Source organism: Echeneis naucrates, chromosome 4 (genome assembly GCF_900963305.1).
Source record: "Echeneis naucrates chromosome 4, fEcheNa1.1, whole genome shotgun sequence".
Taxonomy (NCBI): domain Eukaryota; kingdom Metazoa; phylum Chordata; class Actinopteri; order Carangiformes; family Echeneidae; genus Echeneis; species Echeneis naucrates.
The window spans coordinates 11,289,458-11,305,577 of NC_042514.1; the positions used below are offsets into that span (position 1 = coordinate 11,289,458).

Here is a 16,120-nt window from a genome sequence, read left to right on the forward strand (position 1 = left end):
TATGAAATATATAGTACATGAAAAACTCAGGTCAACATAAAATGTTATTGTAAAATGTAAAAAAACCAAACAAACGAACAAACATCTAAACCAAAAAAATCTGCAGAAAAGCTGAGTATGCTCTGAAATGAGGTGAAATATTCACATATTAAAAAGTTGAAATATTAAATTATCATGTTTTCCAATTTTGGATTAAAGCTGTCTGAAATCTGTACCCTGTTTTATTAGAAAAGTACTCTGCGAGATGTGAGGCGTCTCGCTGGCATCTCATAATGTGGAGATAGAAGACTGTAAGACTGCATCTCCAGGGAGTGCATCAACAAAAGGTAATGGGCTCTCAGTTATACAGCACATTAGTATGGCCAACACATGCATTATCATCCATCAAAACAGACAACAGTCGAACTTTCTGTCATTGCATGTCATGAAAAATTTGTGTTGTGAGTGTGAAAATCAAACAGAGCAATTTGTCTTTACAGTTACATGTGACATACTTAATTGCACAAGAATAAAGAATTCATGACGGACGACAGAGCGGCATTGCTAGATTCTGTACAGAGAGAACATGGAGAGAGAGAGAGAGGAGCCCAGAGGACAATAACTGGATGCAGATAAGGTATTTCCTGTGATTGTGTAATGCTGATCACCTTGAGGCACTCTGAGTGGGCTGATAAAAGCAAAACAAAACATATTTCCACATTAGAACAAACAAAGAGCATGGCTGATGCAGAAATGAAGATAGTGGTGCTGCTGGAGAGCACAGCGAAAATGCCAGAGATATTTAGATCGATGGGCTTTTCCACTCATATAGTCAACTTGGGTTATTGAGACTAGATTAACCAGATCTTTCAGATTAATTTACATGTGTTTCCACGTCTGAATTGAATTTGCTGTCCATTACATGCAAATGCAATAAACCTTGCTCAGCCTTATAGCCCACACCTGTTGTTCCATTAATCAAAAGCCAGTACGAGGGGGCAACTAATGAAAGGCCAGAACAGAAACCATCCTAAATATCTCTGATGTCGGTGCAGCTTGTAGCTCGGATCAGATAGGAACAATCACTCACGAAAACAAAATTTAAGGTGCGTGGTGAAAGTTGTTAGAATCAAGAATATGGAGAGTGTGTTATTGAACTTGCTGTGTTGGGAGAAGACATACAGCAGAATAACTGTGTTTGGCCTTCCCCCCCGTGGTGGCAGTCAGCATTACAGCTTCACAGTAACTTCAGTGGAGCAAGTCCCATGACAGGATGTCTTTATAGCTAAACCAGAGTTGTTGTTGTTATACAGGAGGAAGGAGCTTCAGCACACTAAACAAAGTTTGCCACGTTTTAAAGTGATACTTGTGGGAATATTTTATTTTTCCATGATATCAACAAATCGCACATCCTTAAGATACAAGTATTGTGTATCTTAAGCCTGACATCTCTTAGTTCTGGATTGCTGCTCGTGATCTTATCATTGATTTGGTTGATATGCTCCCTTATTGCCATCATAATGCACACACACACACACACACACACACACACACACACACTCACGCCCTCTGATTAAAAGCTTTATTCATTTATCAAGTGTTTTATAACATTAAACTTACTAACACACATTCACCCATTTAAACAGGTCTGGCCTTAAGCTACCAATCTTGCTGTGGGTATGGCCAGCAATTTTTGGTTTTTAATTTTACCTGTTGCCTCTTGTTAAAATTTATTTATTTTATTTGATTTTTTTCTGGTCTTAACAGGTACGCTGTGTGAGAGTGCTGGATTGGATTGATTTAGGGATGTGAAATCCTGCTCTTACAAACTACGCATGGAATGTACCAATGACATAATGGTCTAACTTTTACATAAACAGAAATATCTCCAAATGATTCCATCTCATTATTGTTGCCTTATTTATATTTATAATCCTTTCTTAAACTGTTCTACGTTACCAGAGTGCGGTCAAGTTTCACATCATCTCAAAATTTTGCACATCATATGCAAGGAGAACTTTTTTAGGCGACAGGATTTCTGGAAATATGATTCTCTAACTAAAATGAAATGTTTGTTGCATTACACATACAGAGTGTCATTTATAAATATGAAGACTAATGTTTGCAATGTGATGCTGCAGAATGAGACGCTGGATGTCCCTATGTAGAGGAACACATCCAAGGCAAGTTTAGCAAAACACAAAAAATGTATTCAGTTGTCTACTTCTGACATTTTTCTTGTATAGATCTATGACCTATGATGAGAATTTTTAGATAAAACTTCAAATGTTTTTTTTTTTTTTTTTTTTTTGCTTTCTGAACTACAATTCATTCCTTGTTTATGAGTGTATCAAATCAATTCCCCTTCCATTTTAACACACAGCAGGCTTTTATGGGTCATGCAGCACCCTGAAGCAAGATGTGTTTCTTCCTGAAATACATCACACATCATTTAATTAACTTTGGTTTTCTTTCTTTCTTTTTAATCTTTCAACATGACTTCTCATTTTTAATTTTTATTGGCAAAATAACATATAATATTCTATTCTGTTTAGTAACTGAGCTGGGTTTAGTGTTTCAACTGTGCATGTAAAGTGAATGTATGAGGAAGGAAAAGATCCCAAACACCTGAATGCCATATCCAATATGTTTAAATTTAATGGCCTTCAATCAGTAAAGATATCACTGTTGGAGCGTGTCTAATTCCAGTATTACTATACGATACATATAACATCCTCTCTTTCATAAGGATTGAGTGCAAATTTTCAAAAATAGTCATTCTGTTTTTGTTTTTGCATGTGGCCAGCCTCCGGGAAGTAGGTGGAGAAAGTGGAGTCACACTGCAGGGACAGGAGAGGAAAACCACAGAACGCCCAGGAGGTGAGTGACCTTCATGCAGGGACATAAGGCAAAATGATAATAGCACAGAAAGTTGAAAACAAAGACCATAGCCTTCAACCTAACTGTTCCATGAAGCTTGCGTTACTACAATTTACCGAAGATTAGTCCGACTTTATGGGCTAATCTTCTCGGTGCAGTGAAGGCTTAGAGGTTTAGAGGGATGTGCACGTTTTTACGCAAGAGAGAGGAGGAGTTCGAAGACGAAAACAAAGCACTAGATGAGCAGCAACACTAGAAGGCCATGACATAAAGCTTCATTCTCCAACAATGTCAAACAACACCAGTGAGTGGGATACAGATATCACAGTGTCTCTCTGTTGGGCCTTTTTGCAGTGAATCTTGCACCAAAATTGCAGCACACAGCTACTGCTCCAGCTCCTCTCCTCCCACTGCAGTTCACAGGCCGGGGAGAAACCTCATTCTGCCTCAGGAATATGTATCTTTGCAATGGCCCCTCATGAGAAAACAGCCTCACAAATGACTGCCAGTAAAGCATAAAGTCAGCATGTGAAATGGGCACAATCTGTAACATACAGTAAATGAATTCTTCCTTGGAAAGCCTCAAAAATTAAATCCTTTTTTTTTTTTTTTTTTTTTACTTTATTGTTGCTCTTGTTGCAAGCTGAATCATATTGTCCATGATTATGTTTAGTTGGTCAGTGTGATGAAATAAAACTGTATGACATGACTGATTTTCACCATGTGCATGGATTTGCACTCATAATTTGCACTCCGTTCTCCATTAGCAGAGCAATGTTATCTGTTAGGACACCACACCTAACTCTTATGTGCAGGACTTTCTATGAGCAAAATGTTCCAGGATGTTTGAACATGCCCTTCTAAATGTGACTGATTGATGCCTCAGACACACACACACACACAAACACATACACAAAAAGGTGTGCTACTGTCTGAACAACTCCTAATCTTGTGGATCAAAATCTCACATTGGCAGGTCTCAAATTTTAACAGTCAACTTTCATTCCAGTCCAAAGTCACAGCAGGAAGAATCAAGCAAATAAAGTTGATTCATTTATGTAAGTCAATTCTGATGATCAGTTTCCGAATTTAAATCAATTAAAAGACTGTTGTTTTACCGTTAGCATGGATGAAAACAGTTGCAGATAAAAAGTCTTTGGAAATGTAAAGTCTGGATCTGTGACTGAAGGCCAACTACCGATTATTATCATTAGTCTTGTCACTATTATCACATCTGCTAAGGAGCTTATGTTTTCATGCGTGTCAGCAAAAAGATACAGTTAAACAAACAGTTTCAGAATTCCAGGAATCAATTTTGAACTCTACTGAGTGCCATTCTAGTTAGTTTAGACTTGGCTCCAACCCATCACGAGCTGGTATGTGGGACTCAAACAAGAAATTATACTGTGATGATTAAAAAATAAAACGTAGTTTATCTAGGAAAAAAAAGTGAATATTTAATGTCAAAAATTTTAAGTACTTTCAATTTATGTCTGTTTCAAGACAAGTTATGAATACCGAGTCCAAATTACGTTCAATGTTTTATCAAAGTTATTCAACTCGAGTCATATCTGCACAAGAGCAATGAGGAGAAAAGCACAACTAAATGACAATACACTGTTATAGTTTGTGTGCATGGCAGGAAGAAGTATGACTACTGTGAGGCGCCGAATACTTTCTGAGCAGTTCACGAAGACAGTGACTTGCAGAAATGATTCGCTCCATGATAACATTACACAGACTCAGTTGGAAGTTGTCTGCTTTCTAGCTGCCGTTGTTGGTGTTTCATGAGTGGAAACCAGGAAAGCATTTAAAAGCTATTTCCTTTTTTTTTTTTTCCAATGCTGTTTCCTGTGGTGGCCAGAAAATATTTTTATTTTTGAGAGTGAAAATATCATGCTCCTGCAAATTTGATATCATGAGCAGCACACTGTTACTGCTGATGTTTTATATATATATATATATATATATATATATATATATATATAAATATATATATAAGCACATTAGTAAGTTCCTGCTGTTCTCCAACAATTTCAAACCTGTCGATCAGGTTTGAGGAAAGACTGTTGTTTCACGTATTTTAAATCCTATAGAGGGACACACTGGCCGACTTATGTTCCTCTTTTCCATCATTGAGCATGTATAAACATTACAAATTTAGCTTGTAAGCTTGGTGAAGTGAGTCTCATGACTGCTCTATTGTATCAGTGTGCACTGAGAGCTGATTGTTTTCAGATGACTTTCAGACATGTCCTGGAGTTGTGACCTATAAAAAGCTTCATATCACCAGCGGTACTCATCGATGAACAACTCAGTGTTTCATATCTGACAGCATTGGAAAGACAAGTCTGCAGTCTTCAGCGCATTCAAAAAAGGGACATTAGTGGAAGGTGAAATTACATTTTAGAGGCTTTACCTCGCGTCTTACGTTCACCGGCCATTGCGTCGTAAGTCATCCAGTGTCCAGGCATCGCAGGCTGTTGTTTCACTCGATATGAGTAAATATCACAATGAGCTGACCCAGAGGGAGCAGGGGTTACTGAAAATCCGTCGAGACAGTGACACTAAAGCTGCTGAACTCGTCAAGATGGAGAAGATGCTGCAGCACACCAAGAACCTGATGGAAAAGAAGACAGAGCCATGCTCAGACAGCATGGGCTACCAGGAGAACATGGGTCTGTATCACAAACAAAACTGTCAAACGTCACGCTTTAAATGCTGGTGAAAATCGGGCCGCTATCTGTTTGTCACCGTGCTTTCTCGTTGACCTTTGCAGTGGAGGATCTGGAGGAAAAGGTGCGCTCCACCAGACGGTATAGGAGGAACTCCCTCCATCACACGCAAATGCTGGAGAGCCAGATGAAAACGGTGAAAGGTGAGTTGGTGGGCACACTGGACCATCTTCAGGAGCTGAGGAACGTCTTGCGGCGCTCACAGCAGAAAGCAGAGGAGCGTAAAGCGGCGATGGAGAAGCTGGCAGCAGGGCTCAGGTGAACCACCTGACCTGCAGGTTTTTGGAGCTTTTTGGCCTCTATTACACCAACTGAAAGTTTGATCTGGAGTCTTACATCCTACAAGACGCACTGCAAGACCATTCCCATTAGCTGGTTAAATGGTAGAGGAAAGAGACTTGAGCTGCTGTGTTGGTCTTTGCCCTGTTCCTCTCGATTTCTGCAGTGAGGCCATCATTCGGCATCAAGACTGTGTTTAAAATACCATATAAACATTATTTAAGAAGCTGCTTCTAGCAAATGATGAATAGCATAATCTTTTTCCTTCCTTTTCTCCCATCTTTGTTTTAGTTGTGTAACTACTCTCATATTCTGAAGGCTTTGCGTTGACATGCTTTAAATTAGTCAGCTTTTTAAAGCACTGACAAAATGACTGTGTCTGAAGATGATTGATAACCACTCCTCCTTGCATTTCTTGGAAAAAACCACAAATCAGAAAGTACGTGAAGTTAAACCCACAGACGTCCATAGTTCTGCAATATTTTAAACTTCTGAGATTTCCCTTTTATCGAAGAGGTGATGTTTTTCTTCACAAATATTTGTCATTGGTGTCTGTGTGCTCATCCATTTTGAAAAGAAAACATCTCTATGATATCAATTTTACTTGGAGATCTTCCATCTGCGGTCCCACTGATCACCCTGATGTGTCATTGCTTTGTGAAACCAGTTTTAACCTTGCCAATAAATAACATGTAAGTACAATGTGAGTCTATAAATTTGTCAACTAATTAGTCATTGAAATGGGATTAAAACAAATACTAATTGATTCCTGAGCATGATTTGTAGTACTGCATATTACAAACAGATCTGAACAGTGTCATCCTTAAAGAAACACAGTTGCGTTTCTTTTCTCCATAAGGTTTTCTTTCCTTCCCAGATAACAGAAAAGTGTGTTCAGCGCGGTGGGAGCTCCCGGTGTTTCCACTCCCTCTGGGATCAATAGTCTGTTGTCTGATTCTTGCGGTGAGTCATCTGAAAGCTGTACTTGAGACTGGCCTGTGGCTGAGATGTGATCACATCTAATTTAGAACAGTTCCTTTCACACAGAGTCACATGCTGGGATGGTGTGAGGCAAATCTGCAAGCTGACCCTGACCAATACAGAGAGTATAACACTATTACAGGGCAAAGACGTATTTGTTATATACAGCTGCAGCTTATCTCGTCTCTAATTATGATCAATGCATTTAAAAATGCAAACAGTGTCTGTGTATGATTATTACAGCCGCTATTATCATCAGCATTTACTTCAGCAGATCTTTATGTACCTGAATACTTAATTAAGATTCAAAAAGGGAACAACAGGTGATTGGTGTTCAATTGGGGATGAAGCAAGATAAAAAGGAACCGATAGGAACATGCAAACCTCCTCTGACAGATAATGTTCCCAATCATTAAAATCCTTATTGTTCCTATCAATTGAAAAGGTTTATCGTTTGTACACGTTATATTTGCGTATTATTCATATAGCAGTGCTGGATAAAGAGGATCAAAACAGTTGAACTCCAGGGTTCAATTAATGTGATCCTCTTTTATCACATTCATTCATTCATTCATTTATCATGTAACATGAGAGAAGTCACCATCCTCAGGCTGCTTTTGAGTCTGCAGGATCTCAGAGGCCGCTGGGTGTTGTAGTTCTTACGGCTGTGTGTTTCTGCTGCCAGTCTGTGAAGTAAACACTGTCAAAAGTAAAATAGTCCTTTCACTTTATAAAGGGGTATGAGGTTATTAGCCTCATTGTATAAAGAGAAATGTTCCAGTAAGGCCTATGCCCGACCGCAGCAGTCTGGATCCAAGCACTGCGTGTCGTCTCCTCTCTCCCCCAGTGTAATGTCTCTGTCCTTGCCATATTCATATCCTTTCAGGGTTGTAGGGTTGGGGGTGGGCCAACCATGGCAACTGATGAATGCAAGATGGATCATAGATGGTCTGACAGCGGCTGAGTGCGAGAATGAATGAAACTGCAAAAACCCAACCAACTGGTCAGCTGTGCATACTTAATATGTGAGACCCAGCTGTGTCTTTGTAATTCAATGATGGCTGTCAATTGACTCAACCATGAATATATTTCAACTGAGAGCAGGTGAAAGAGGAAACAGGTTAGTCTGCTTGTGAACACTACTCTTTGTTCAAGAGAGTAAAGAAGCCTTTTAGAAAAAGCACTACCTACACGCTAACCGCTGTGTTTGTATTGCACAATTAACTGGTGTCAATAAAGTGAAGTCCCAAAAAGAGAACAACAACTGTCGACGACTGTGATGACCACAGTCTTGTAGTCACTGAATTATAATTTTTTTTTTTATTAATGGTCTTTCTTTGCAAAGACATTTGCATTAAATAATTCAACAGAGTTTAAACTTTTATTTAAATGAGATGAAAATCACTTCATCTTTTGTTCATTTTCTGAAGCACCTCAATACAAGATAGGAACTTGATTTGGTGCTCGAACTAAAAAATGATATGAAAAAAAAAGCCTTTCTTGCTGCTCTGAATAATCCACAGATAGTAGTTCACATGAAGACTGCAGTCACACCCAGCTAGATTAAAATGGATGACGCGAAATTCTAATACTTTTTTTTTTTTTTTCACACATTTATATGGCCATGGAAACAGGAAATAAATGAAAGTGGGGGGAAAAAATCTCATTCTTTTTGTAATTTTGGGCTACCAAAGATGTCCCAGTCAAGTTAGAACAAGTTGTTGGCTGCTGGCAGCACTTATGTTCAACCACCAAGTTAAGAGTATGTCGTGCGTGTGTGTTTTACTCAATGTGTTTAGTCTTGTGGAGGCACAGATAGGGACTGACTGAGTTGTGTGTACAATGCGCAACAAGACAAGGCAGAATGTGCTGATGTGGCTTTAACAGGAGGAGTGACAGACCCTGCCCTAAACTGAAGTGACAGGGAGCCATTTCTTTGGCTATTCCAAACAAATGTGAAAAAATAACTATGCTGTTACCAAATCAAGTGTGCAACGGCATAAGAAGAGTGTTTGGCACAGTTCACAAAGCCTTAATGATTCCCCCGAGTCATCATTAAGACTTGAGTGTGTACTGGCTCTTTCCAGCAGAGCTCTACTGTGGCACACAGAAGCAAATGAATCAAAAGCTCAGATAATCATTCAGACGATTCTAAAACCTCGTTTAAGGCGGACATGTGCTACTTCATGACATTTAACTTCTGACATTACACATTTACATTTTAAAACGGGTTCAGTTGCATCAACTTCTGTTTTTGCACTTAAAGTCCTGATTAAAAGTAAAGAAAATGCACCAGCAAAATGAAAATATTGTATTATGTATTTTATTTTACCCAAAACAGGCTTCTATGAGTAGCATAATGAAAAAGGTGAAAGTGATGGCATTTCATTTTTTCAACCTCTTTGCAAATGATGTATAATAATCATCAGAATTAGATTGTATCAAACATCTTTCGCTTGGCTGTTTGCTTTGAGCAGCATTGTGAAGTCATGGATCATGGTGGAGTTTGCAGATCAGAGAGTAACAATACTCCATTACAAGAAAATGAATTTTTATTCAGGCAAAAAATGCAGATGCATCATTAAAATAATCTAAAAAAAATAATAAAGTAAATCTTCTCATTCTCATGTATGTGTTATGCTGAGTAAAATGCTTCTGCTCATGGACTAATTCATCGGATAAAAAAAAGGAGATGGTTAATCACTTGTTCACTTTGGTCTGTTTGGGTTGTTGGCTGTTTGTGGTCACTTCCTACTTGTTTTTTTTTTGTTGTTTTTGTTGTGTGTTTTTGTGCTCCCTGCAGACATGCAGCAGACTGGGGTGGGTCCGGATGAACACGCCTTCAGATCGGAACGCGGATGTTTCTGCAGCCTTTAAAACCGAGAAGAGAGCAGGCGAGCTGGGCGGAAACGCTGGGAGAGCCTCTGCACACCCACCGACTGTCCTCACCAGGTAGCCCTGATTTATTTACAGATTGCATGTTTCTGCAAGATGATCATAACAATCCGATCTGTATCTGCTCTGCGAGCGTCGAAATTATGCACGTGTTCATTTTACCCTTTTAAAAAGTAGTTATTCGTCTTATTTTAGTTTTGAGTTTATTATGTCCTGTGCTTTGGAGAATGGAAGAAAGAGTTTTGTTTTATTTTATCATTGCCTAATAGCTAGAAAAAGCTTCCTCAACCAATTTATCCACACTGTTTTATTCCAGTGCTGGGCGGAAACATAGAAGGGCAATTATTATATAATTTCAAAATGATGTCTTTGCCAGCGAGGAGTGACTTTTATTGCCACCAGATACCTCACGATTTGGTTGCAGACTGGCAGAAAGAAAACAGGACACACCCTGGTACATATACACCGCTTAATATCATCACACTTCTGTTAAGAACATGATACCTGTATTACAGGTTGAGCAGCACATTCAGAATAGAAGCAGGAGGTTATAATTAAGGTGGGTAATGACTTAAAAGTATAATTGCTTGTGTGAACTCTGAAATGCATGCATTGATTTTCCGACATCAGGTTATCTCTGGTGATGATGAAAAGTTGGTCTTGCTGTGTCTTACCCTGCCTGTCGTACTTTATTCGAGGAGTTTTTGTTCACTCTAATTCAAACCTGTTAAGATCGGTCTCTTGAATACAAATTTGTTTAAAACTAGATTGCAAAGGCCAAATGTTTTTATGATTGGGCAACAGTCCATGAAATGTCAGGAATCACTGAAAAGTCTGCTCAAATTGACCAAAACCTAAGGTGACGTCCAGTCGTTTCTTTTTATCCATCTGTCGAGGACATGCAGATAATCAGTTTATCAGTTTATGTTGATAGTTAATTTTCTGTTGAGCATGAAATTGATTATTCAACTAAACTTTTTGGCCTCATATGAAACAGCGATGTATGAACCCTCTGCGGTTTAGGTTGGTTATTGTTGCAGTTGTCATCTATGCTGTGACCCGGTGGGCTACATGTTATTTAAAAAATGTCTCCTCTCAGGTCCTGAGCGCAATGGCATACCACAAAGAGTTCGACACTGCAGGGAAAAAGCCCGGCCTTCAGGTGTGGCGGGTGGAAAAGTTGGATTTGAAACCCGTCCCCTCCCAACTCCATGGGAGCTTCTTCACCGGAGACTCTTACATTGTTCTCTACACCACCTCTGCTCCGTCTTACAACATTCACTCATGGTTTGGTATTGGATTTAGATTCTTTACGGGCATATCAATTAAAATAAAAATAAATACCGCCCATTAGTCTGCCTTTTCTCTCTTATCAACATTTTTCCCCTTCCTCTTTATGTGTTCGAACATAGGCAACAAAACTTCCCAGGATGAGAGGGGTGCTGCTGCCATCTTCATGACCCAGCTGGATGATTTTCTGCACGGAGCCCCAATCCAGTTTGCTGAGTATCAAGGCAATGAGTCACTCACCTTCCAGGGATATTTTAAGTCTTGCATCAATTACAAGGTGAATTCTTCATACTGAACAGCAAAAGCAAGTTCTGAGCTCCCAAATGAGATCAACGTAATGAACTTAGCCAAAAGGGGTGGTTTTTGTATTGCAGGTTTGTAAGGGAAGTGGTACTCTTTACAGTGCTATATATGGCAGTGGCTGGTTCTTCCCTCAGGTTTTCCACTGACGGTTTCCACAGAGAGTTTGAGCCAACAAATAAGCAGAGCAGGAACCTGCTCTTTAATGCCAACACAACACAGAGATGCAAATGTCATGGCCTGAATTAGCACAATGGGGACGTTTTCTTTACATTTTTTGTTTCACAGATGGTGCATTGAATTCAATTAAAGAAGACATTAAAGCTGTAGATTATTATTTTGGAATATTTGCTTTGTTGCCAAGTTAGCTGTTAAGGCTCATAATGAGGATTATGATGCTACGACCAGGAAACACAGCTTTGATTAGCTGTGGTAATGATAAAACTCTATTGGCTTGTTCCACCATGTAAAAAATGAGAAAATTTACACTGTGGGTTTTCTACAAGTAAACAAATGACATCATGTGCCATATCAGCCAGTGTGGCCCCTTGTTTCCAGTTGAAACTAAGCCCACGGTCTCCTCCCTGTAGCTTCATATTTAGGATACAAACATGAGTGATGTCTTTTCGTTCAACTCTTGGCGAGAAACCAAACAAGCATATTTCCTTCAATCAACTGTCCAGTTGATTGTATAACATTAAAATCGACATCTATCAATAATGTAGGATATCCTTTTAAATTTACCAGCCACCAAGCTGTAGTAAAATAGTTCTAATGTTTTTTGCGGTGTGTCTTTGCTGTCACAGAAAGGTGGAGTAGCATCAGGCTTCCAGCATGTGGTGACCAACGATGTAAATGTCAAACGCCTGCTGCACGTTAAAGGTCGTCGGATGATCAGAGCCACAGAGGTGGAGCTGTCCTGGTCCAGCTTCAACAAAGGGGACTGCTTCATCATTGACCTGGGAAAGGTGCTTTAGAATTGGATTCGGACACCCAAAATATACTGGACTGTGTTACACCATGACTAATTTTGTTTTCCTCTGCTATGTGAAACACAAAACAGGATATCTATCACTGGTCTGGCAGCGAAAGCAATCACTTTGAACGGCTGAAAACCAGTCAGGTGGCCATTGATATCCGTGACAATGAGCGAGCAGGCCGTAGTGAAATGCACATGATTAGAGAAGGCGAAGAGCCGGAAAATGTCATTCAAGTGAGCTTGTCTCTACATTTTTTTTTGTCTTAACAATGCTTTATTCAGGATGCCTATTCATGACATTCATGACTCATTTGGCTACACGGAAGGATGTAGCTGATGTTGCGTGTGTTTATGAATAGGTGCTTGGACCCATGCCTAACCTTCCACCAGGAAGCCCAGATGTACCTGTAGCTGCGGATGTGAAAACCAAGCACCAGGCAGCACTTTATTTGGTGAGCTTTTAAAGTAACACCGAAAGTCCATGGCAGTGGATGGTAAATATAGGTGCTTTGACGACGACTCTTTATTTCTAGGTTTCTGATGGCGCTGGCTCCATGAAGCTCACCATGGTGGCTGATAAAGGCCCTTTCAAACAAGACATGCTCTCCAAAAGTGATTGCTACATCTTGGACAACGGAGGAGACAAAAAGATATTTGTCTGGAAAGGTGTTTCTTTTCTTTTCTTTTCTGCAACCTTCTCTTTCTTTGTCTCTCCTCTGTTTGGTGTATTTATCAGTGTTTAGTTTGCTTACAGCAACAATTTGTCAGTCAGCACATCCTCTTTAAATAGTCACGCATAGATTTTTATCAGTTTGTTTAGAGAATCACTAAACAGTGTACCACACCCCAAACTGCAGGAGGGGAAGCAAATGTTGACGAGCGCAAAGCAGCACTGACTGTTGCAAACAAGTTCATCAAAGAGAAGAACTACCCCCAAAATACTCAGGTGAAGTAGCCGTGAAAGTGAATAAGTGAAAGTACACTACCAGAACTCCATTCCTGTCTTGTCTGGCTGTTCATGGATACGCTTACCTTTCTGTTTGCTTTTGACACACACAGGTCCAGGTAATGCCAGCAGGAGCAGAGACCACCCTGTTTAAGGAGTTCTTCTTCAACTGGCTGGACAAGGATGAGAGCACAGGCCTGAGTAAGGCCTACACTATCGGTCGCATTGCCCAGGTGAAGCAGATTCCCTTTGATTCCTCCTCCCTCCACAGCAACAAGGCCATGGCTGCTCAGCATTACATGATGGATGATTGCTCCGGAAAAGTCCAGGTATAATAACTTGTTTACGTCCATTCATGCTATGCATTCACTTCTTTAAATGTCAACATGTAGATGTGACGGTTGTGGATGTTTGTAGATTTGGCGTATCGAAGGGGCTGACAAAGCACCCGTGGACGAATCCACCTATGGGCAGTTTTTCGGAGGTGACTGTTACCTGGTGCTCTACACCTACAACGCAGGAGGCAGAGAAAAGCATATCATCTACACCTGGTGGGTGCAGCCTTTTCCAGTTTGAATGGATTCACCTGTTAGGAGGACCCAAGCAAAAATATGTTATTGGCCCCTGGCTGATCCCCTTTATTTGGGATGTGCACAATGTGAACACAATGTAAACAGAATTAATACTGTCCTTAAAACGAGACGCATAGCCCTTCTCCAACACAGGACCACAATATTAATTAATAATACAAGAACCACCTTAGCTGCCACACCTAAAATCATGCATGAAAAAAGAAGCTTCATGTCAAATTAAGGAGTGACTTGAACTTAAAATCTGATGAAACATTGGCTTCAGGATGCCAACAAGACCAGTCCACAGCTTGTTGCTCTGGTATGGTATACACAGGCAAAAAATGAAAGGCAATGAAAAATGTGTGATTATTATTCTATTTTCCAATAGATTTGCAAAGAAAGTTGCCTTTCGGAATGAATTTGGAATATCCGAATTAATTGAGCGTGCATGTTTGACTAAATGTTGCTTTGATGTCTTCAGGCAAGGACAGAAGTGCACTCAGGATGAACTGGCTGCTTCAGCCTTTCTCACCGTCAACCTGGACGATTCCATGGGAGGCGCAGCAACACAGGCAAGACATTTCTAAAAAAAGTTATTTTTCTCTCGAGGAAGAACTTTAAGAAATGCTTGGCAAGACTGGCAAGTCTGTTAAATGACATTTCCCAACCAATAAATTAGTCTTTCTGCTCAAATGTAATTTCTATCATCCCTGTCCTCATCAGACGTGTTAGTTGGACTGTTATTGTGTCTCTGCAGGTTCGTGTCACTCAGGGCTATGAGCCTCCACATCTTGTGAGCCTGTTCAAGGACAAGCCTTTAGTCATCCACCTGGGTGGGACATGCCGCAAAGGTGGCGAGAGCACACCTGCCAGCACACGACTCTTCCACATTCGCCAGAGCTCCACCGGAGCCACAAGAGCTGTTGAGGTCAATAAGACTTATTACATATGAATGTGTGCAAAGTGACACTTGATAATAAATGACTCACACCATTTCTCTCTCTTCTTCTCTCACTGATCCAGGTGGAGGCCACTGCCTCTTCTCTGAACACAAATGACATATTTGTGCTGAAGTCACCAAGTTCCCTGATCCTGTGGAAAGGAAAGGGAGCAAATTCAGAGGAGATGGCAGCAGCTAATCACGTTGCTGGTCTGCTTGGAGGATCTGCCACTCAGGTGGAAGAGAACAAGGAGCCAGGTGAGCTCTGAAATCAGAGCTTTGGTGTGAATGAAGAATAGTTTATTTGGAAAACTGACATTTAGTATTCCTTTTCAGCTGATTTCTGGGCTGCACTTGGTGGCAAGAAAGACTACCAGACTTCCAAGTCCCTGCAGAAAACAGTTAAGCCTCCTCGTCTGTTTGGCTGTTCAAATAAGACCGGCAGGCTGATAGTGAGTATTTCATATTCTCTGTTTCTATGTATGAAAGGCAATTCTTTGATACATACAGTTTTTTTTAGACTCATCATTTGGCAATTGTTGTTTTTTAAGCCTCTTTTAAAATCCATACTGCTCAATTTTAGGCAGAGGAGGTGCCAGGTGAAATCACACAACTGGATCTGGCAATGGATGATATCATGATTTTGGACACTTGGGATCAGGTACTGTTTATTCACTGTTAATGAATGACCTCAGATTTAATTTTGATTCCTGAATGAAATCCATAAATGCCATTGGGTTGTTTCTTCCACCAGATCTTCATATGGGTTGGAAATGAGGCCAATGAAACAGAGAAAACTGGATCCTCCAAGATTGGTAAGATACACAGAGCAATTAGAGATGAGGAGAGATGCCGGCGGCATTTTAGTTCACAGTTGTTTCCTTGTTTTCCTTTACAGCCCAAGATTATCTGAATTCTGACCCCTCTGGCCGTCGTGGTGTTCCCATCAGCACCATTAAGCAGGGAGAGGAACCCCTCTCTTTCACCGGCTGGTTCCATGCCTGGGACCCGAAGATGTGGGACAAAGATGCTTTGTAGTCCATACGAGACCATCTTAAAATGCAATAGGAGAAAAACACAAAGCAGTAGCTTCTGTGAAACATTTAAAATGAAATTTGTAAGATTTGACAGGCTTGGAATTTGAAACATCCTCTGTGGCTGTAAGATATCTTGAAAACACATTGACCATTAGAAGATATGTAATAAATGTTTTAAACGCTCTTATTAACTCTGACATCTTAAAAATCCAACCTCGAAGAAATAAAAAAAAAAAAAAAACACATTGTTTTGTTTATGAAAAATCATCGATATATTTTTTAACTAAAATTTACATTTTGCAACTTA

General features: G+C 40.0%; 1 protein-coding gene across 1 annotated transcript; it reads left to right on the top strand.

Annotated features, from left to right (window-relative positions):
* Positions 1-9,682: 9,682 nt before the first annotated feature.
* scinla (scinderin like a) lies at positions 9,683-16,113 on the top strand. Its single transcript, XM_029499354.1, is given in 17 exon segments — positions 9,683-9,806; positions 10,849-11,041; positions 11,162-11,316; positions 12,146-12,307; positions 12,403-12,552; positions 12,678-12,770; positions 12,852-12,984; positions 13,176-13,264; positions 13,378-13,593; positions 13,682-13,815; positions 14,318-14,408; positions 14,594-14,764; positions 14,860-15,034; positions 15,113-15,228; positions 15,360-15,437; positions 15,531-15,591; positions 15,675-16,113. Coding segments are annotated over 16 exon segments (2,175 nt in total). The 5' UTR covers positions 9,683-9,806; positions 10,849-10,860; the 3' UTR covers positions 15,845-16,113.
* Positions 16,114-16,120: the final 7 nt, after the last annotated feature.